General features: G+C 45.2%; 1 protein-coding gene across 1 annotated transcript in view; it reads left to right on the top strand.

Moving 5' to 3' along the window:
- Positions 1 to 22,472, top strand: part of LOC128694905 (trypsin-7-like) — a 162,348-nt gene extending 139,876 nt beyond the window's left edge. Inside the window, exons 4-5 of the mRNA XM_053785271.2 lie at positions 15,380 to 15,514; positions 17,835 to 22,472. Of these exons, the coding sequence (XP_053641246.2) occupies positions 15,380 to 15,514; positions 17,835 to 18,694 (995 nt within the window). The 3' untranslated portion in view covers positions 18,695 to 22,472. The remainder of the gene's footprint in view (positions 1 to 15,379; positions 15,515 to 17,834) is intronic.
- Positions 22,473 to 23,415: the final 943 nt, after the last annotated feature.

The following is a 23,415-nucleotide window of genomic DNA, read 5'->3' as shown; positions in this document are numbered from 1 at the left end:
GAGGAGGATGATGAGTCAGAAGTAGTGGGGGGAAAGAGTGAGCTGGAGGGTGAGGAGGATGATGAGTCAGCAGTAGTGGGGGAAAGATTGAGCTGGAGGGTGAGGAGGATGATGAGTCAGCAGTAGTGGGGGGAAAGAGTGAGCTGGAGGGTGAGGAGGATGATGAGTCAGCAGTAGTGGGGGGAAAGAATGAGCTGGATGGTGAGGAGGATAATGAGTCAGCAGTAGTGGGGGAGGAAGCGTGAGCTGGAGGGTGAGGAGGAGGATGAGTCAGCAGTAGTGTTGGAGAAAGAGTGAGCTGGAGGGTGAGGAGGATGATGAGTCAGCAGCAGTGGGGGGGAAGAGTGAGCTAGAGGGTGAGGAGGATGATGAGTCAGCAGTAGTGGGGGAAAAGAGTGAGCTGGTGGGTGAGGAGGATGATGAGTCAGCAGTAGTGGGGGGAAAGAGTGAGCTGGAGGGTGAGGAGGATGATGAGTCAGCAGTAGTGGGGGGGAAAGAGTGAGCTGGAGGGTGAGGAGGATGATGAGTCAGCAGTAGAGGGGGGGAAAGAGTGAGCTGGAGGGTGAGGAGGATGATGAGTCAGCAGTAGTGGGGGGAAAGAGTGAGCTGGTGGGTGAGGAGGATGATGAGTCAGCAGTAGTGGGGGGGAAAGAGTGAGCTGGAGGGTGAGGAGGATGATGAGTCAGAAGTAGTGGGGGGAAAGAGTGAGCTGGAGGGTGAGGAGGATGATGAGTCAGCAGTAGTGGGGGGGGAAAGAGTGAGCTGGAGGGTGAGGAGGAGGATGAGTCAGCAGTAGTGTTGGAGAAAGAGTGAGCTGGAGGGTGAGGAGGATGATGAGTCAGCAGCAGTGGGGGGGAAGAGTGAGCTAGAGGGTGAGGAGGATGATGAGTCAGCAGTAGTGGGGGAAAAGAGTGAGCTGGTGGGTGAGGAGGATGATGAGTCAGCAGTAGTGGGGGGAAAGAGTGAGCTGGAGGGTGAGGAGGATGATGAGTCAGCAGTAGTGGGGGGCAAAGAGTGAGCTGGAGGGTGAGGAGGATGATGAGTCAGCAGTAGAGGGGGGGAAAGAGTGAGCTGGAGGGTGAGGAGGATGATGAGTCAGCAGTAGTGGGGGGAAAGAGTGAGCTGGTGGGTGAGGAGGATGATGAGTCAGCAGTAGTGGGGGGGAAAGAGTGAGCTGGAGGGTGAGGAGGATGATGAGTCAGAAGTAGTGGGGGGAAAGAGTGAGCTGGAGGGTGAGGAGGATGATGAGTCAGCAGTAGTGGGGGGGAAAGAGTGAGCTGGAGGGTGAGGAGGATGATGAGTCAGAAGTAGTGGGGGGAAAGAGTGAGCTGGAGGGTGAGGAGGATGATGAGTCAGCAGTAGTGGGGGGGGAAAGAGTGAGCTGGAGGGTGAGGAGGATGATGAGTCAGCAGTAGTGTGGGGAAAGAGTGAGCTGGAGGGTGAGGAGGATGATGAGTCAGCAGTAGTGGGGAGAAAAGAGTGAGCTGGACGTGAGGAGGATGATGAGTCAGCAAAAGTGGGGAGGAAAGAGTGAGCTGGAGGGTGAGGAGGATGATGAGTCAGCAGTAGTGGGGGGAAAGAGTGAGCTGGAGGGTGAGGAGGAGGATGAGTCAGCAGTAGTGGGGGGGGAAAGAGTGAGCTGGAGGGTGAGGAGGATGATGAGTCAGCAGTAGTGGGGGGGAAGGAGTGAGCTGGAGTGTGAGGAGGATGATGAGTCAGCAGTAGTGGGGGGAAAGAGTGAGCTGGATTGTGAGGAGGATGATGAGTCAGCAGTAGTGGGGGGGAAAGAGTGAGCCGGAGGGTGAGGAGGAGGATGATTCAGCAGTAGTGGGGGGAAAGAGTGAGCTGGAGGGTGAGGAGGATGATGAGTCAGTAGTAGTGGGGGGAAAAGAGTGAGCTGGAGGGTGAGGAGGAGGATGATTCAGCAGTAGTGGGGGGAAAGAGTGAGCTGGAGGGTGAGGAGGATGATGAGTCAGAAGTAGTGGTGGGGAAAGAGTGAGCTGGAGGGTGAGGAGGATGATGAGTCAGCAGTAGTGGGGGAAAAGAGTGAGCTGGAGGGTGAGGAGGAGGATGATTCAGCAGTAGTGGGGGGAAAGAGTGAGCTGGAGGGTGAGGAGGATGATGAGTCAGAAGTAGTGGTGGGGAAAGAGTGAGCTGGAGGGTGAGGAGGATGATGAGTCAGCAGTAGTGGGGGGAAAGAGTGAGCTTGAGGGTGAGGAGGATGATGAGTCAACAGTAGTGGGGGGGAAAGAGTGAGCTGGAGGGTGAGGAGGATGATGAGTCATAAGTAGTGGGGGGAAAGAGTGAGCTGGAGGGTGAGGAGGATGATGAGTCAGCAGTAATGGGGGGCAAAGAGTGAGCTTGAGGGTGAGGAGGATGATGAGTCAGCAGTAGTGGGGGGAAAGAGTGAGCTGGTGGGTAAGGAGGATGATGAGTCAGCAGTAGTGGGGGGAAAGAGTGAGCTGGAGGGTGAGGAGGATGATGAGTCAGCAGTAGTGGGGGGGAAAGAGTGAGCTGGAGGGTGAGGAGGATGATGAGTCAGCAGTAGTGTGGGGAAAGAGTGAGCTGGAGGGTGAGGAGGATGATGAGTCAGCAGTATTGGGGAGGAAAGAGTGAGCTGGACGTGAGGAGGATGATGAGTCAGCAAAAGTGGGGAGGAAAGAGTGAGCTGGAGGGTGAGGATAATGATGAGTCAGCAGTAGTGGGGGGAAAGAGTGAGCTGGAGGGTGAGGAGGATGATGAGTCAGCAGTAGTGGGGGGAAAGAGTGAGCTGGAGGGTGAGGAGGATGATGAGTCAGCAGTAGTGGGGGGAAAGAGTGAGCTGGAGGGTGAGGAGGATGATGAGTCAGCAGTAGTGGGGGGGAAAGAGTGAGCTTGAGGGTGAGGAGGAGGATGATTCAGCAGTAGTGGGGGGAAAGAGTGAGCTTGAGGGTGAGGAGGATGATGAGTCAGAAGTAGTGGTGGGGAAAGAGTGAGCTGGAGGGTGAGGAGGATGATGAGTCAGCAGTAGTGGGGGGAAGGAGTGAGCTGGAGGGTGAGGAGGATGATGAGTCAGCAGTAGTGGGGGGAAAGAGTGAGCTGGATTGTGAGGAGGATTATGAGTCACCAGTAGTGGCGGGGAAAGAGTGAGCTTGAGGGTGAGGAGTATGATGAGTCAGCAGTAGTGGGGGGAAAGAGTGAGCTTGAGGGTGAGGAGGATGATGAGTCAGAAGTAGTGGTGGGGAAAGAGTGAGCTGGAGGGTGAGGAGGAGGATGATTCAGCAGTAGTGGGGGGAAAGAGTGAGCTTGAGGGTGAGGAGGATGATGAGTCAGAAGTAGTGGTGGGGAAAGAGTGAGCTGGAAGGTGAGGAGGATGATGAGTCAGCAGTAGTGGGGGGAAAGAGTAAGCTTGAGGGTGAGGAGGATGATGAGTCTGCAGTAGTGGGGGGGAAAGAGTGAGCTTGAGGGTGAGGAGGATGATGAGTCATAAGTAGTGGGGGGAAAGAGTGAGCTGGAGGGTGAGGAGGATGGTGAGTCAGCAGTAGTGGGGGGGAAAGAGTGAGCTGCAGGGTGAGGAGGATGATGAATCAGCAGTAGTGGGGGGAAAGAGTGAGCTGGAGGGTGAGGAGGATGATGAGTCAGCAGTAGTGGAGGGGAAAGAGTGAGCTGGAGGGTGAGGAGGATGATGAGTCAGCAGTAGTGGGGGGGAAAGAGTGAGCTGGAGGATGAGGAGGATGATGAGTCAGCAGTAGTGGGGGGAAAGAGTGAGCTGGAGGGTGAGGAGGATGATGAGTCAGCAGTAGTCGGGGGAAAGAGTGAGCTGGAGGGTGAGGAGGATGATGAAACATCAGTAGTGGGGGGCGGAAAGAGTGAGCTGGATTGTGAGGAGGATGATGAGTCAGCAGTAGTGGGGGGAAAGAGTGAGCTGGAGGGTGAGGAGGATGATGAGTCAGCAGTAGTGGGGGGGAAAGAGTGAACTGGAGGATGAGGAGGATGATGAGTCAGCAGTAGTTGGGGGGAAGAGTGAGCTGGAGGATGAGGAGGATGATGAGTCAGCAGTAGTGGGGGGCGGAAAGAGTGAGCTGGAGGGTGAGGAGGATAATGAGTCAGCAGTAGTGGGGGGGAAAGAGCGAGCTGGAGGGTGAGGAGGATGATGAGTCAGCAGTAGTGGGGGGGAAAGAGTGAGCTGGATGGTGAGGACGATGATGAGTCAGCAGCAGTGGGGGGGAAAGTGTGAGCTGGAGGGTGAGGAGGATGATGAGTCAGCAGTAGTGGGGGGCGGAAAGAGTGAGCTGGAGGGTGAGGAGGATGATGAGTCAGCAGTAGTGGGGTGGAAAGAGTGAGCTGGAGGGTGAGGAGGATGATGAGTCAGCAGTAGTGGTGGGGAAAGAGTGAGCTGGAGGGTGAGGAGGATGATGAGTCAGCAGTAGTGGGGGGAAAGAGTGAGCTGGAGGGTGAGGAGGATGATGAGTCAGCAGTAGTGATGGGGAAAGAGTGAGCTGGAGGGTTAGGAGGATGATGAGTCAGCAGTAGTGGGGGGAAAGAGTGAGCTGGAGGGTGAGGAGGATGATGAGTCAGCAGTAGTGGGGGGGAAAGAGTGAGCTGGAGGGTGAGGACGATGATGAGTCAGCAGTAGTGATGGGGAAAGAGTGAGCTGGAGGGTTAGGAGGATGATGAGTCAGCAGTAGTGGGAGGGAAAGAGTGAGCTGGAGGGTGAGGAGGATGATGAGTCAGCAGTAGTGGGGGGAAAGAGTGAGCTGGAGGGTGAGGAGGATGATGATTCAGCAGTAGTGATGGGGAAAGAGTGAGCTGGAGGGTTAGGAGGATGATGAGTCAGCAGTAGTGGGGGGAAAGAGTGAGCTGGAGGGTGAGGAGGATGATGAATCAGCAGTAGTGGGGGAAAGAGTGAGCTGGAGGGTGAGGAGGATGATGAGTCAGAAGTAGTGGGGGGGAAAGAGTGAGCTGGAGGGTGAGGAGGATGATGAGTCAGCAGTATTGGGGGGAAAGAGTGAGCTGGAGGGTGAGGAGGATGATGAGTCAGCAGTAGTGGGGGGGAAAGAGTGAGCTGGAGGGTGAGGAGGATGATGAGTCAGCAGTAGCGGGGGGGGAAAGAGTGAGCTGGAGGGTGAGGTGGATGATGAGTCAGCAGTAGCGGGGGGGGAAAGAGTGAGCTGGAGGGTGAGGAGGATGATGAGTCAGCAGTAGTGGGGGGGAAAGAGTGAGCTGGAGGGTGAGGAGGATGATGAGTCAGCAGTAGCGGGGGGGGAACGAGTGAGCTGGAGGGTGAGGAGGAGGATGAGTCAGCAGTAGGGGGGGGGAAAGAGTGAGCTGGAGGGTGAGGAGGATGATGAGTCAGCAGTAGTGGGGGGCGGAAAGAGTGATCTGGAGGGTGATGAGGATGATAAGTCAGCAGTAGCGGGGGGGGAAGGAGTGAGCTGGAGGGTGAGGAGGAGGATGAGTCAGCAGTAATGGGGGGGAAAGAGTGAGCTGGAGGGTGAGGAGGATGATGAGTCAGGAGTAGTGGGGGGGAAAGAGTGAGCTGGAGGGTGAGGAGGATGATGAGTCAGAAGTAGTGGGGGGAACTAGCGATCATGCAGTGGACGGGGTTATTATTATTATTATAATTATTCACATTATTTACAAGTACATGTACAAGGTGTACAAGTACTTGTTCAAGGTATACAAGTACATGTACAAGGTGTACAAGTACATGTTCAAGTTATACAAGTACATGTACAAGGTGTACAAGTACATGTACAAGGTGTACAAGTACATGTACAATGTGTACAAGTACATGTACGAGGTATACAAGTACATGTACAAGGTATACAAGTACATGTACAAGGTATACAAGTACATGTACAAGGTGTACAAGTACATGTACAAGGTGTACAAGTACATGTACAAGGTATACAAGTACATGTACAAGGTATTCAAGTACATGTACAAGGTATACAAGTACATGTACAAGGTATACAAGTACATGTACAAGGTGTACAAGTACATGTTCAAGGTATACAAGTACATGTACAAGGTGTACAAGTACATGTACAAGGTGTACAAGTACATGTGCAAGGTATACGAATACATGTGCAAGGTATACGAGTACATGTACAAGGTATACAAGTACATGTACAAGGTGTACAAGTACTTGTACAATGTGTACAAGTACATGTACAAGGCATACAAGTACATGTACAAGGCATACAAGTACATGTACAATGCATACAAGTACATGTACAAGGCATACAAGTACATGTACAAGGTATACACGTACATGTACAAGTTGTACAAGTACATGTACAAGGTATACAAGTACATGTACAAGGTATACAAGTACATGTACAAGTTGTACAAGTACATGTACAAGGTGTACAAGTACATGTACAAGGTAAGCAAGTACATGTACTAGGTATACAAGTACTTGTACAAGGTGTAGAAGTATATGAACAAGGTGTACAAGTACATGTACAAGGCATACAAGTACATGTACAAGGCATACAAGTACATGTAAAAGGTATACAAGTACATGTACAAGTTGAACAAGTACATGTACAAGGTATACAAGTACATGTACAAGGTATACAAGTACATGTACAAGTTGTACAAGTACATGTACAAGGTGTACAAGTACATGTACAAGGTATGCAAGTACATGTACAAGGTATACAAGTACATGTACAATGTGTACAAGTACATGTACAAGGTGTACAAGTACATGTACAAGTTATACAAGTACATGTACAAGGTATACAAGTACATGTACAAGGTATACAAGTACATATACAAGGTATGCAAGTACATGTACAAGGTATACAAGTACGTGTACAAGGTGAACAAGTACATGTACAAGGTATACAAGTACATGCACAAGGTATACAAGTACATGTGCAAGGTATACAAGTACATGTACAAGGTATACAATTACATGTACAAGGTATACAATACATGTACAATGTATACAGGTACATGTACAAGGTATAAAAGTACAAGTTATACAAGTACATATCCAAGGTATACAAGTAAATGTACAAGGTATACAAGTACATGTACAAGGTATACAAGTACATGTACAAGGTATACAAGTACATGTACAAGGTATACAAGTATATGTACAAGGTATACAAAATATGTACAAGGTATAAAAGTACATGTACAATGTATACAAGTATATGTACAAGGTATACAAGTACATGTACAAGGTATACAAGTACATGCACAATTTATACAAATACAGGAGCAAGGTATACAAGTACATGTACAAGGTATACAAGTACATGTACAAGGTATACAAGTACATGTACAAGGTATACAAGTATATGTACAAGAAATACAAAATATGTACAAGGTATAAAAGTACATGTACAAGGTATACAAGTACATGTACAAGGTATACAAGTACAAGTTATGCAAGTTCATATACAAGGTATTCAGTTATATGTGCAAGGTGTACAAGAACATTATCAAGATATACAGGTACATGTACAAGGTATAGAAGTACGTACATGTAGAAGGTATACATGTACACATACAAGGTATACAGACAGTAGTTGAAATCAATGACATACTGCTAAATAGAACGACCCTTCTTATGCTGAACATTTCCCGCAATTAGGTCTGTTTTGTCCCAGGATGCGACCCACACCAGTCCACTAACACCCAGTATGCTACCCATACCAGGCCACTAACACCCAGTATGCTACCCATACCAGGCCACTAACACCCAGTATGCTACCCATGCAAGGCCACTAACACCAGGATGCCTCCCACACCAGTCCTCTAACACCCAGTATGCTACCCATACAAGGCCACTAACACCAGGATGCCACCCACACCAGTCCACTAACATCCAGTATGCTTCCCATACAAGGTCACTAACACCAGTATGCCACCCACACCAGTCCACTAACACCCAGTATGCTACCCATACAAGGCCACTAACATCAGGATGCCACCCACACCAGTCCACTAACACCCAGTATGCTACCCATACAAGGCCACTAACATCAGGATGCCACCCACACCAGTCCACTAACACCCAGTATGCTACCCATACAAGGCCACTAACATCAGGATGCCACCCACACCAGTCCACTAACACCCAGTATCCTACCCATACAAGGCCACTAACATCAGGATGCCACCCACACCAGTCCACTAACACCCAGTATACTACCCATACAAGGCCACTAACATCAGGATGCCACCCACACCAGTCCACTAACACCCAGTATGCTACCCATACAAGGCCACTAACACCAGGATGCCACTCACACCAGTCCACTAACACCCAGTATGCTACCCATACCAGGCCACTAACACCAGGATGCCACCCACACCAGTCTACTAACACCCAGTATGCTACCAATACCAGTCCACTAACACCAGGATCCTACCCACACCAGTTCACTAACACCCAGGATGTGGCCCACGCCGGTCCACTAACGGTCAGGATGTGAGTCACACCACTCCACTAACACCCAGGATGTGACTCACACCACTCCAATAACACCCAGGATGAGACCCACACTAGTCCATTAACTACCAGGATGCCACTCACACCAGTCCACTAACATCCACGATGTGACCCACACCAGTTCACTAACACCCAAGATGTGACCCACACCAGTCCACTAACATCCAGGATGTGACCCACATTAGTTCACTAACACCCAGGATGTGACCCACACTAGTCCATTAACTCCCGGGATGCCACCCTCACCAGCCCACTAACACCTAGGATGTGACCCACACGAGTCCACTAACACCCAGGCAGTGACCCACACTAGGCCAAGAACATCCAGGATGTGACCCACACCAGTCCACTAACACCAAAGATGTGACCCACACCAGTCCACTAACACCCAGGATGCCACCCACACGTGTCCACTAACACCCAGGCTGTGACCCTCACCAGTCCACTAACATCCAGGATGTGGCCCACACCAGTCCACTAACACCCAATATGTGACCCACATCAGTCCACTAACACCCAGAATATGACCCACACCAGTCCTCTAATATCCAGGATGTGACCCACACCAGTCCACTAACACCCAAGATGTGACCCACACCAGTCCACTAACACCCAGGATGCCACCCACACCAGTCCACTATCACCCAGGATGTGACCCACACTAGTCCACTAACACCCAGGATGCCACCCACACCAATCCTCTAGTATCCAGGATGTGACCCACACCAGTCCACTAACACCCAGGATGTGACCCACACTAGTCCACTAACACCCAGGATGCGACTCACATCAGTCCACTAATACCCAGGATGCGACCCACATCAGTCCACTAACACCCAGGATGTAACCCACACCGGTCCACTAACACCCAGGATGTGACCCACACCAGTCCACTAACACCCAGGATGTGACACACACCAGTCCACTAACACCCTGGATGCGACCCACATCAGTCCACTTACACCCTGGATGTGAACCACACCAGTCCACTAACACCCAGGATGCGACCAACACCAGTCCACTAACTCCCAGGATATGACCCACACATTCCACTAACACCCAGGTATCCATTATTACTGAGGGGGAAAGTGGACAACCGGTTTAAGGAAACACGCTCAATGCTTCTACCGGGCTGGGAGTTGAACTCGGATCCTCAGCGTGTGCAAAGAGAGCTACGCCAACCAAGCCATATTGAAATGATGAATAGAGAATGGGATCACTTGAAATTTTGTGTTATTAGGCGCCTTGCCTGACTGAGTATGATGTTCGCTCATGTTCTTTAAATTCTGTAGTTTACAGTATTATGATTAGCGAGACTTCCAGACATCTTCAGTATCTGTGAGGACGAGCTGTGAGTCATCCCAATCCAACAAATGTCCCTTGGAGTCTCTGTAGAGGACACTGGCGGACCTTAAGGCATTTCTGCTGCTGTTGTTTCGATGTTCATTGAGGGGGACTGAAAGATCTTTGCTTGTTTTGCTTACATATTTCTTGGGACAGTATCCACAGGGGATGGTGTAGACGCCTGCTGTGGACGTTAGAGGTGTGGGGGCTGTCCTTCATAGTGAAGTCTTTGATAGATGATGTGTTTATGGTCGTGGCAATCCTTGGCATCCCTAGTTTTGAAGGTTCTCATTATCCATCCTGTCATTTTTCTAGCAGATGCGATTGATACAATGTTATGGTCCTTGAAGGTGAGAGCTTCCGACATGATCACTCCCAGGTCTTTGACGTTAGTTTGTCGCTCTATTGTGTGGTTGGAATTTGTTTTATACTCCGATGAAATTTTAATTTCCTCGTGTTTACCACATCTGATAAATTAGACACATGTGCAACTCATGGGTATCTTTACTGAGGAAACGTTTCGCCACAGAGTGGCTTCATCAGTCCATACAAAGGAGAAACATGAAGAACAGGGGGAGAATGAGGTAATCAGTCCCTCAGCCTTGAGTCGATGTGGTCAGTCCATCAGATTGATGGACTGATTACCTCATTATCCCACTGTTCTTCATGTTTCTCCTTTGTATGGACTGATGAAGCAACTGTGTGGCGAAACCTTTCCTCAATAAAGATACCCAAGAGTTGCACATGTGTCTAATTTATCAACGTGTCGGTTCTCTGAACCATTCATCTACAATTCTATTACCACATCTGAGTAATTGAAATTTCTCATCGTTGAACTTTATGTTGTTTTCTGCAGCCCATTTGGTTGATGTCCACCTGGAGCCTTGCAGTGTCTGCTATGGAGGACACTGTCATGCAGATTCGGGTGTTATCTGCAAAGTAAGACACGGTGCTGTAGCTGACATCCTTGTCTATGTCAGATATGAGGATGAGGAACAAGATGGGAGCGACTACTGTGCCTTGCGGAACAGAGCTTTGCACCGTAGCCGCCTCGGACTTTACTCTATTGACTACTTCTCTTTGTGTTCTATTTGTCAGGAAATTTTAGATCCATCTATCAACTTTTCCTGTTATTCCTTTATCACGCATTCTGTTTGTCTTCTAGTGCATCCACGACTTTGCCGTAGTGATCCCGTAGTTGGTGCAGACAGGAACGACTTGCTCTAAACCCATGTTGCCCTGGGTTGTGTAATTGATTGGTATCTAGATGGGTGGCGATCTTGCTTCTTAGGACCCTTTCAAAGATTTTTATGATATGGGACGTTAGCGCTATCGGTCTGTAGTTCTTTGCTATTGCTTTACGGGATATGTCTGTTGCTTTTAGTAACTGTGGGACAACCCCAGTGTCCATGCTCCCTCTCCATAGGATGTTAAAAAGCACGTGATAGGGGCTTCTTTCAGTTCTTGATGAACACAGAGTTCCATGAATCTGGACCTGGGACAGAGTGCATGGGCATGTCATTTATCGCCTGTTCAAATTCATTAGGTGTCAGGATGATGTCAGTTAGGTTTGTGATTACCAAATTCTGTGGCTCTCTCTTAAAAAAATCATTTAGATCTTCGACTCTCAGTCTGGTTAGCGGCTTGCTAAAAGCCGAGTCATACTGGGACTTGAGTAGCTCACTCATTTCCTTGTTGTCATCTGTGTAGGACCCATCTTGTTTAAGTAGGGGCCTAATACTGGATGTTGTTCTCGACTTTGATTTGGCATAAGAAAAGAATTACTTTTGGTTCCTTTCGATTTCATTTATGGCTTTTAGTTCTTCCCGCGATTCTTGACTCCTATAAGATACCTTTAGCTTTAGTTCGATGTTTGCTATTTCTCTGACCAGTGTCTCCCTACGCACTGCAGATATATTGGCCTCTTTTAGCCACTCTGTTATTCTTTGCCTTTGCTTGTAAAGGGAGCGCCTGTCTCTTTGTAGTTTGCATCTCTTCCTTTCTCTTAAAGGAATAAGCCTTGAGCATAAATCGAGTGCCACAGAGTTAATCTGTTCTAGGCATAAGTTGGGGTCTGTGTTGCTTAGTCTATCGTCCCAGCTTATATCATTTAGGACTTGGTTTACTTGGTCCCACTTTATGTTCTTGTTATTGAAGTTGAATTTGGTGAAGGCTCCCTCGTGACTGATCCCATTTTGTCGGTCTGAGGCTCCACGCATACATGTCTGAACCTCGATTATGTTGTGATCTGAGTATATTATTTTTGATATGGTGACATTTCGTATCAGATCATCATTGTTAGTGAAGAAGAGGTCCAGTGTATTCTCCAATCTAGTAGGCTCTATTATTTGTTGGTTTAAGGTGAATTTTATGCAGAGATTTAAAAGCTCGTGTTTGTGTGAGTTTTCATCTGAGCTGGCTCCTGGTGTTATCTTTGCAACAACATTTGCTATATTCCTCCATTTTAGGTGCCTTAAGTTGAAGCCCCCCAGGAGCAAGATGTTGGGTGCAGGAGCTGGAAGATTTTCCAGACAGTGGTCAATTTTCAACAGCTGTTCCTGGAATTATTGAGACGTTGCATCCGGAGGCTTGTAAACTACCACAATGACTAGATTTTGGTTCTCGATCTTTACTGCTAAAACTTCAACTACATCATTTGAGGCATTTAGCAGTTCTGAGCAAATAAGTGACTCTGGGATATACAGTTCAACCACTCCCCCCCACCTTTTGGCTGTTCACTCTGTCGCATCTATATAGGCTGTAACCCGGAATCCATATTTTGTTGTCCAAGTGATCCTATATGGGTCATTGTGAAAGCCGCGAACATTGCATTTGACTATAAGCAGTCCATGGATGAAAGGTGCTTTGTTGTTTATTGCTGGCTTTAGACCCTGTATATTTGCAAAGACGAATGTCATTAGATTGGTGGTATTGGTGGTACTGGGAGCAAGTAAGTTTCCTGGCATTAATATCTGTATCTGTTGGTTTGGAGTGGAGGCCATCGACACTGATTCCACTCCAGAAATGATTGGATTTCCTGCCAGTTTTTTTTCCTTCCTGGCGCTAAAAAAACCTCTCTCTCTGGAGTGGTTGTGGCTACCTCGGTTTTCCCAAGGTCTGGATGTTCTGTGTCTTCTTGTTCCCTTTAGATGGTGTGTCTGGAAATATAAGTTATAGCACTGTCTTTCCTGAACAGAAGAGTGACACATTTCAGTTTGGGAAAGCTTACAGGAAGGGAGGTTGCATTTTCCTGTTGTCATGTAGGCATGGCATTTTCTGGGGTAGTCAAAGTTGCGTCCAATCTGTTTTTCCAGATATTCCATGCCTGCAGATACCAAGTGCATAATATTTGCATAGGCCTGGTTTCTGTTTGCCTTGGATTTTTGACTGTATTCCCTACTAGTGCATGTTTTCCTGTCTCATTTCTATTTTCACTAGTACTAACAATGGAGCTTTCACCAGTTATTTCTGGTAATTTATCCTCACTATTTTTTGTTTGCTATCCCCTGTGGCGTTGCTAGTTTGTAATATTGATTTTGTCTTGTCCTTGACTACACATGTTTCCCCACTACAGCTCCTGCCTCCCTCCAGGCCACTAATATTCATTTCTCCATGCTTGCAGTTACTGTCTACCAGGACAGCATCTCCAGTCATACAGTTACTGTCTACCAGGACAGTACTTCCAGTCATATAGTTACTGTCTACCAGGACAGTATCTGCACCATGGGTGGTTGCACCATCCTGCCCAGACTTTTTATTTTCCCATCAGTTATAGAATGCTTTCAGATTTTTCATGAAGGCCGTTTTGATGTTATTCACTTTTAATACCAATGTGATTTTATTCCATAGATTGATCTCATTTGGACATACACAAAAATGCTTTCTTGATTTAATAATTCTTGGATATTTGCACATGGAGCATGGGCCCAATTACTACAAAAGTTGCATGTAATCCATGAGGAAGCCCGCTTGTTTGTTTGGCTGCAGACTACACAGGATTTCATAATGTGATTTTAATGGTTGATTTACTGTACATTCTACTAATAACCTCCTGTATATTGTATTAATAACCTACTTAAAGTGTAGATCAGACTATTTGTAATGTATCTATTTGTATTTGTAAATGTATATTTGGACAGGCTTACCACTCTTGTAGTTACTGTTTGGGTGTTTGATAAGGGCACTTAAGACCTTGTCTGTTTATAGTCCAGTCAGAGGATACCTTATTTTCCAACGAATCCATCTGAAACCAGTCAAAGGTTTGCTTATTTCTTGGATGAAATAAGACGAATCTGGTCAGTGCATCACTTATTTGAACGTATCCATTCGGTGATTTTGGACTAACACATGAAGGAACTACTAGAAAATTATTTAGCAGAGTAATATGTGATCAGTTTGATACAAAAGTATAATTTGCGTGTTGGAGAAACCGGTGATTTCTGGCAGCTGCTACTATGACCAACGGTCGAGACCTCAACCCTTATTTACAGCCGGAATGTTTTGGCACTTATTGATCACTGTACTTAGCTTTTCTAAAATAATATTTTCTATGGCTCTTGAACATTCAAAAATATACTGTATGTGGCTCTTGTTATGGAGGAACTTGCCCACTCCTGGTATAGATTCTTCGTAGATCACTTTTCTGAGTAGAGCTTTATCAAGTCTTGACTTGATAAAGCTCTACCTAGAGTCTACCTGGAGGTTATTCCGGGGATCAACTCCCCCGCGGCCCTGTCCACGACCAGGCCTCCTGGTGGATAAGGGCCTGATTAACCAGGGTGTCACTGCTGGCCGCACGTAGTCCAGCATATGAACCACAGCCCGGCTGATCCGGCACTGACTTTAGGTATCTGTCCAGCTCTCTCTTGAAGGCAGCCAGGGGTTTATTGGTAATTCCCTTTATGCTTGGTGGGAGGCTGTTGAACAGTCTTGGGTCCCGGACTCTTATGGTGTTTTCTCTTAGTGTACCAATGGCGCCCCTACTTTTAATTGGGGGTATTTTGTATCGCCTGCCCAGTCTTTTGCTTTCGTAGGGAGTGATTTCTGTGTGCAGATTTGGGACCATTCCTTCCAGGATTTTCCAAGTGTAGATTATGATATATCTCTCCCTCCTGCGTTCCAACGAGTACCAAGTCAAGTGCTTCCAAGCGTTCCCAGTAGTTAAGGTGCTTGACAGAACTTACACTTGCAGTAAAGGATCTCTGTACACTCTCTAGATTTGCGATTTCACCTGCTTTGAATGGAGATGTTAATGTACAGAAGTATTCCAGCCTAGAGAGAACAAGTGATTTGAAAAGGATCATCACTGGCTTGGCATCTCTCGTTTTGAACGTTCTCATTATCCAACCTATCATTTTCTTTGCACTTGTGATCGTGGCACTGTTGTGATCCTTGAAAGTGAGATCCTCTACACAATATTACAAGAACCCAAATGGAAATAAGTTACTTAGACATTTTTGAGTTATCCTGTAAGTAATTTACAAGTATGTTACTATGTATCATCATTGTACTTACGTGTACCTGTGAAAAGAATGGAAAATAATTATTGTATATGCATTAAAATCTCCGTTTATTGCACAGAGAAGCAGTCTTGCAGCTTGAGCAGCGAGTGTGCTGGTGCTGGTGGATCTTGTGTCAGCACTAAGTCTGCCAGGTGTGCTGGACACATGTTAACCAGTGTTTGCGATCATCCAAAATGCTTTTGTTGCATCCCACGTGAGTTTCATGATTATTATTATTATTATTATTATTATTATTATTATTATTATTATTATTATTATTATTATTATTATTATTATTATTATTATTATTATTATCACTAGTGTTAGTGTTATAATTACCATAATTATTGCACATTATTATTATTATTATTATTATTATTATTATTATTATTATTATTATTATTATTATTATTATTATTATTATTATTATTATCACTAGTGTTAGTGTTATAATTACCATAATTATTGCACATTATTATTATTATTATTATTATTATCATTATTATTATTATTATTATTATTATTATTATTATCGTAAATCATAGCAACATAATTAATATTGTCACAGGTATACAGAATTGTTTACCTTCTTTTGAAAAGAATGTAAACAAGTTTGATCCAAGAAAGTGTAGTAAAGATGTAATGCCTTTGATAGATCAATAGTCACGAGCATTAAAATCTTCCTTATAACCTTGAAAGGAATATTCATTATTATTTTCCCTATAGTACTCTTATACATATTCACTTTCAATTTCCTTTACACAGCCTCCCAAACACGTATATTAACTTCTGCAACTTCTTTTCAGAATCTCCAAAAAGCAGAGTGTCATCAGCAAAAACTAGCTGTGCCAAGTCCCATTTTACATAAGATTCGTATTATTTTTAATCCCACCGGTCTCCCGAACACCCTACCATTTGCTTCTTTTACAACCCCATCTATAAATATATTAAACAACCATGGTGACATTACACATCCCTGTCTAAGACCTACTTTTACCGGGAAGTAGTCTCCCTCTCTTCTACACACCCTAACCTCAGCCTCACTATCCTCATGAAAACTCTTTACAACAATAACTTACTATTTATTCCATACACTTGCAACATCTGTCACATTGCTCCTCTGTCCACCCAATCATATGGCTTTTCTAGGTCTACGAAAGCAACGAAGACTTCCCTACCATTATCTACATATTGTTCATTTATATGTTTCACTGTAATCACTTGATCTACACACTCCCTACTCTTTCTAAAGCCTCATTGTTCATCTGCTATCCTACTCTCCGTTTTACTCTTAATTCTTTCAATAGTAACTCAACCATACACTTTACCTGGTATACTCAGTAGGTTTATTTCACTCTCTGCCAGTCCCTCGGTACCTTCCCCTCTTTTATACATTTATTAAACCAAAAATACCAAGTTCCCCAAAACTATATCCTCACCTGTTTTTAACATTTTTGTACTGATCCCATCAATCCCAGCTGCTTTTCCCTCTTTTCATTCTAACCACAGCCTCACGCACCTCACCCACACTCACAACTGGCTCTTACTCACTCCTAAAATATGTTATACTTTCCTGGGCAATACATGAAATCACTGTCCCTCCCCCTTAATCAACATTTAGAACTCAAAATATTCCCTCCATCTTCACAATACCTCCAGCTCCCCATCTACTAATGCCCCTATTCTGTTTATAACTGTCAAATCCATTTGTTTCTTAGGTTTTCTCAATCTGTTTATCTCCAAAACTTTTCTTATTCTCAGCAAAATTGGTTGACAGCATCTCACCCACTTTATCAATTGATCTGCTGGTACACTCCATCACATGTCTTGTACTCATTCTTCTTACATCATTTTCGCTTAGTAATAACCTCTTTTATGCTAACTTTTTCTGTCATATCACCACTTTTACATCATTCCATCAATCACTCCTCTTTTCTCCTGCAACCACCTTCCTATATCCACGAACTTCTGCCCCATACTGCATTTTTAAAACTCTCTCCCCCCTCTTCAACCCCCACTACATATACTCTCACTAGCCCACCTTTCTCCAATAATTGATTTCATTTCACCCTAACTTCCTCCTCCTCCCTTAGTTTATAAAATTTCACCTCTCTCTTACTTTCTCTTGCTATTTTTCTTCTACCCCCATCTACCTATCTCTCTAACTATAGCTACAACTGAATATTGATCTGATATGTCTGTTGCCCCTTTATAAACATTCATATCCTGATCTATCTATCAACCTTTTATCTACCAATACATACTCAGTTTAGTACAAACCTCTTTCTATACAAACTCAATTAAAGGCTCCAATTATCATTTACCCCTGACATTCCAAACTTATCTACTCTCTATGATGACTCAACCTCTACCATTCTTTATATTGATACACCCGCACAGGTCTAAACACGTTAAAGTAATTCAGTGAAAGAGTGGTGGAGACTCGATACTCTGTCCCCTAGTCATTATGTCTAGTCAGGCTCTTAGTTATCTCACTATGAAGTTTTTTTTTCACTTTTTTTTTTGTCTTCTAGCACATACGTGTGTGTGCGGAAATGCGAATGTGGAACGCATAGTAGGAGGAGTTGAGGTGAGTCCGCATGAATTTCCGTGGCTGGTGGGTCTTCAGTTTAATAACAAGACAATATACACTTGTGGTGGAAGCATCATCAACAATCTATACATCCTCACTGCTGGTCACTGTCTCTACGACTTGGAAACTTCCCAGCTTCGAGATCCCACCTGCATCAGGGTAGGAATAGCGGATCACAACCAAGCTTCCCACCAGGATGATGTCCCCGGTGTCACCCGCCTGGTCAATATCCAAGGATATTCCATTCATCCGAACTACAATTTATTTAATATAACTGACGACATAGCACTGGTGAAGCTAGCTCAACCTCTGGATCTATCATCACACAGAGAAATACGATCCGTCTGTCTTCCCCCAAATGACAACCAGACTTACCAAGGCCTGACAGCGACAGCTGCTGGATGGGGCTACGTCACTGAAAACTCCACCACACAACCAGATGTTTTACGTCAAGCCGGTATTACCATTCTGGATCCAACATGCCAGAACAAAACTGTAAATTTCGTAACTATAACACAAAATATGCTGTGTGCTGGAGAGGTCCAGGGGGGCGTGGACGCATGTCTTGGAGACTCTGGAGGTCCTCTCACTGTCACACAGGGAGGGAGACACATTATAGTGGGAATCACATCGTTCGGGGAAGGATGCGCCAGACCCAACATACCAGGTGTATATACCAGAGTGAGTAAATATCTCCCCTGGATCATGCAAAACACGCAGGATGCAACCTACTGTGCCAGTTTACCTAATGTTAAGAAGATGAAGGCAGCGAAATCTGCAAGAACAAGCAAAAAAACTTAAAATAAAAGGAACGAAAAACGCGAAAAAATTTACAAAAAAAAAAAAAAGCGAAAAAATTGTGAACAAACGCGAAAAAATCCAAAACAAAAAACGCAAAAGAACCCAGAACAGAAAATGGGAATGAGTGACGTAACTTCTGCTCTTACGCTATTTTCATAGCACATATGGTCATATATATGTCGTACCGATCAAGCCTAATCACCGAGTTAGGCTTACTCGCCATGAATATTTTTTTGGCCAAACTAGCAGAATATAATTTAATTTCTCGCCATAAATAACCTTATATCAGACTGAAGATTACGAAAAAAATTGATATCATTGATTTAAATATGTTTAAAACAATCTATGCTATAATTAGCAAAATTGAGCTATAAAAATTACGTTAGTTTAATTAAGGTTAATTAAGATTTCTAAGCTTAGTGCATGATTAAAAATTTTATATCAGTCAATGCAAAAAATTATCTATTATTATTTAAAAAAAATTTACAAAAATAATTTTACAAAAATTTAATTTTTGAGTGAGTTCGGGTTATTAGGGACGACATATACACAACCGACTTCGACGACGCTTCGGTCCGACTTGGACCATTAGGTAATTACTTCTCCAAGTTGGACCGTTACGTCGTGCTAAGTCTCAGTCTTCCAGGTGCCGGTAATTAGTGGGTGTTGTTCCAGTGTTCTGTCTCAGTGTTTATATTCACGTATGTTGTATCACCTTAAGAGGCACCTCAGTTCCTCTATCACTTTAAGAGGCACCTCAGTTCCTCTATCACTTTAAGAGGCACCTCAGTTCCTCTATCACCTTAAGAGGCACCTCAGTTCCTCTATCACTTTAAGAGGCACTTCAGTTCCTCTATCACCTTAAGAGGCACCTCAGTTCCTCTATCACTTTAAGAGGCACCTCAGTTCCTCTATCACTTTAAGAGGCACGTCAGTTCCTCTATCACCTTAAGAAGCACGTCAGTTCCTCTATCACCTTAAGAGGCACGTCAGTTCCTCTATCACCTTAAGAAGCACGTCAGTTCCTCTATCACCTTAAGAGGCACGTCAGTTCCTCTATCACCTTAAGAGGCACGTCAGTTCCTCTATCACCTTAAAAGGCACCTCAGTTCCTCTATCACCTTAAGAGGCACGTCAGTTCCTCTATCACTTTAAGAGGCACGTCAGTTCCTCTAGCACCTTAAGAAGCACGTCAGTTCCTCTATCACTTTAAGAGGCACGTCAGTTCCTCTAGCACCTTAAGAGGCACGTCAGTTCCTCTAGCACCTTAAGAGGCACGTCAGTTCCTCTAGCACATTAAGTGGCACGTCAGTTCCTCTATCACTTTAAGAGGCACGTCAGTTCCTCTATCACTTTAAGAGGCACGTCAGTTCCTCTAGCACCTTAAGAAGCACGTCAGTTCCTCTAGCACCATAAGAGGCACGTCAGTTCCTCTATCACCTTAAGAGGCACGTCAGTTCCTCTATCACCTTAAGAGGCACGTCAGTTCCTCTAGCACCTTAAGAAGCACGTCAGTTCCTCTCGCACCTTAAGAGGCACGTCAATTCCTCTATCACCTTAAAAGACACGTCAGTTCCTCTAGCACATTAAGAGGCACGTCAGTTCCTCTAGCACCTTAAGAAGCACGTCAGTTCCTCTAGCACCTTAAGAGGCACGTCAGTTCCTCTATCACCTTAAGAGGCACGTCAGTTCCTCTAGCACATTAAGAGGCACGTCAGTTCCTCTAGCACATTAAGAGGCACGTCAGTTCCTCTAGCACCTTAAGAAGCACGTCAGTTCCTCTAGCACCTTAAGAGGCACGTCAGTTCCTCTAGCACCTTAAGAGGCACATCAGTTCCTCTATCACCTTAAGGTAGACTTTATTGCTGTGTGAGAATGGGGTTAAGGCACTTTAGTCAGTGATAATTTGCGTGTGAACTAGGCTAACTGAACGCTCCTTGTTTATACAGAACAACCACTGTGAAAAAAATAGTAAAATTCCAAGCGCTTTCGTGACTTCTCACATTATCATAGTTCCCTGATAATGTGAGAAGTCACGAAATCTCTTGGAATTTCACTATTTTTTCACGGTGGTTGTTCTGCATATTGTGATATCACCTGTTTACTGTGATCTTATTGCTCTGTGAAACCCATTTCTGTTGGATTGTATAGATGTTGATCAGCTTCCCAAGTATTGTAACTAGAAATAATTAAGTAATATTTAAAGCAGTGTTGGCAAGACTACAACACAGGTGGTCAGCTGAGGTACGCAAGGGTGAGTGGCTTGTGTCAGCAGTCAGCCGCAGTGACCCTCAATGTATACAACACTGGCTTGTGCCAGCAGTCAGCCGCAGTGACCCTCAGTGTATACAACACTGGCTTGTGTCAGCAATCAGCAGCAGTGACTCTGCACACAACACTGGCTTGTATCAGCAGTCAGCAGCAGTGACTCTCTCTACACACAACACTGGCTTGTGTCAGCAGTCAGCTTCAGTGACCCTCTCTACACACAACACTGACTTGTGTCAGTAGTCAGCAGCAGTGACCCTCTCTACACACAACACTGGCTTGTGTCAGCAGTCAGCAGCAGTGACCCCTCACTGCACACAACATTGTCTTGTATCAGCAGTCAGCAGCAGTAACCCTCTCTACATACAACAATGACTTGTGTCAGTAGTCAGCAGCAGTGACCCTTTCTACACACAACACTGGTTTGTGTCAGCAATCAGCAGCAGTGACCCTCTCTACTCACAACATTGGCTTGTGTCAGCAGTCAGCAGCAGTGACCCTCTCTACACACAACACTGGCTTGTGTCAGCAGTCATTAGCAGTAACCCTCACTGCACACAACACTGGCTTGTGTCAGCAGTCAGCAGCAGTGACCCTCACTGCACACAACACTGGCTTGTGTCAGCAGTCAGCAGCAGGGGCCGTCTCTACATACAACACTGGCTTGTGTCAGCAGTCAGCAGCAGTGACTCTGCACACAACACTGGCTTGTATCAGCAGTCAGCAGCAGTGACTATCACTGCACACAACACTGGCTTGTGTCAGCAGTCAGCAGCAGTGACCCTCTCTACACACAACACTGGCTTGTGTCAGCAGTCAGCAGCAGTGACCCTCACTGCACATTACTGACGTCAGTCTCTGCACAATATTTCCACATAACTCTGATTATCTTCCACACCTTAAACATTTAAGTATCAGAGGCAACAGAGACTTAAATTATGTATCAGCACAGACAGCACAGCAGTCTACATTTACACAGCAGACCATGGAACGGGTGAGGTTTGAACCATGGCGAGTGAATCGTAAAACTGCAGGCCAGTGTGTAAGCCACTGGGCCAGCTGCTACAATAAGATTCATCCGACTTTTGATAGAGTTCGCCACAGACACGCTGGCTGGAGATTCATCTGCACAACTTTGTATTTGTGGTCACAGTGGTGGCTCATGCTAACCTCCCTATGGTGTATAAATATACCTTGTTGGATGAATGTTATTGTAGCCAGCTGGCCCAGTGGCATACTCACTGGTAACGAGTTTTACGACTCACCCGCCATAAATTCAAACCTTCCCCATTTCGTGGTTTCTTTACAATTGTGTTATTACGAATTCGTGAGTACACTGACTCAGTATTTCCCCTCATATTTGCTTTATCGAGTTCCAGAAAAGGCAATTGAGTTGAGAAGATTTATGTCACTGAAGACGTCACCTCAGTCAATAATCTTTTCCATCATGACGTCGACGCTACATTTCCCCGGAAGGTAGAGCTTAACTGATCAAAAATAAACATACCTGCTCTAAGACCTGACTTTTTATTAAACCAATCAAATCTAATTACACTTTTAAAGCGATTTCATTATTTCTAAGCTTGTGTTCCCTTGTCTACATTAGGGAAGATAATATGCCTAAGATACCCCATAACTCTGTACTGTGTCACATAACTCTGTACTGTGTCACATAACTCTGTACTGTGTTCCATACCTCCGTACTGCGTCCCATGACTGTGTACTGTGTCACATAACTCTGTACTGTGTCACATAACTCTGTACTGTGTCACATAACTCTGTACTGTGTCATAATAACTCTGTACTGTGTCACATAACTCTGTACTGTGTCACATAACTCTGTACTGTGTTCCATACCTCCGTACTGCGTCCCATGACTGTGTACTGTGTCACATAACTCTGTACTGTGTCCCATAACTCTGTACTGTGTCACATAACTCTGTACTGTGTCACATAACTCTGTACTGTGTCACATAACTCTGTACTGTGTCACATAACTCTGTACTGTGTCACATAACTCTGTACTGTGTTCAATACCTCCGTACTGCGTCCCATGACTGTGTACTGTGTCACATAACTCTGTACTGTGTCACATAACTCTGTACTGTGTCACATAACTCTGTACTGTGTCAAATAACTCTGTACTGTGTTTCATACCTCCGTACTGCGTCCCATGACTGTGTACTGTGTCACATAACTCTGTACTGTGCCACATAACTCTGAACCATACCCCCGGCCGGGATTGAACCCGCGGTCATAGAGTCTCAAAACTCTATGACCGCGGGTTCAATCCCGGCCGGGGGTATGGTTTATTTGCAATCGTGTCATTACGATTTCTTAAGCCACATAACTCTGTATTGTGTTCCATATCTCTGTACTGTGTTCCATATGTCTGTACTGTGTCACATAACTCTGTACTGTGTCACATAACTCTGTACTGTGCCACATAACTC

This window comes from Cherax quadricarinatus, chromosome 45 (assembly GCF_038502225.1).
Source record: "Cherax quadricarinatus isolate ZL_2023a chromosome 45, ASM3850222v1, whole genome shotgun sequence".
NCBI classification, from domain to species: Eukaryota; Metazoa; Arthropoda; class Malacostraca; order Decapoda; family Parastacidae; genus Cherax; species Cherax quadricarinatus.
Note: the sequence above shows the minus strand (reverse complement) of the source record. Positions and strands in the feature narration are given on the sequence as shown.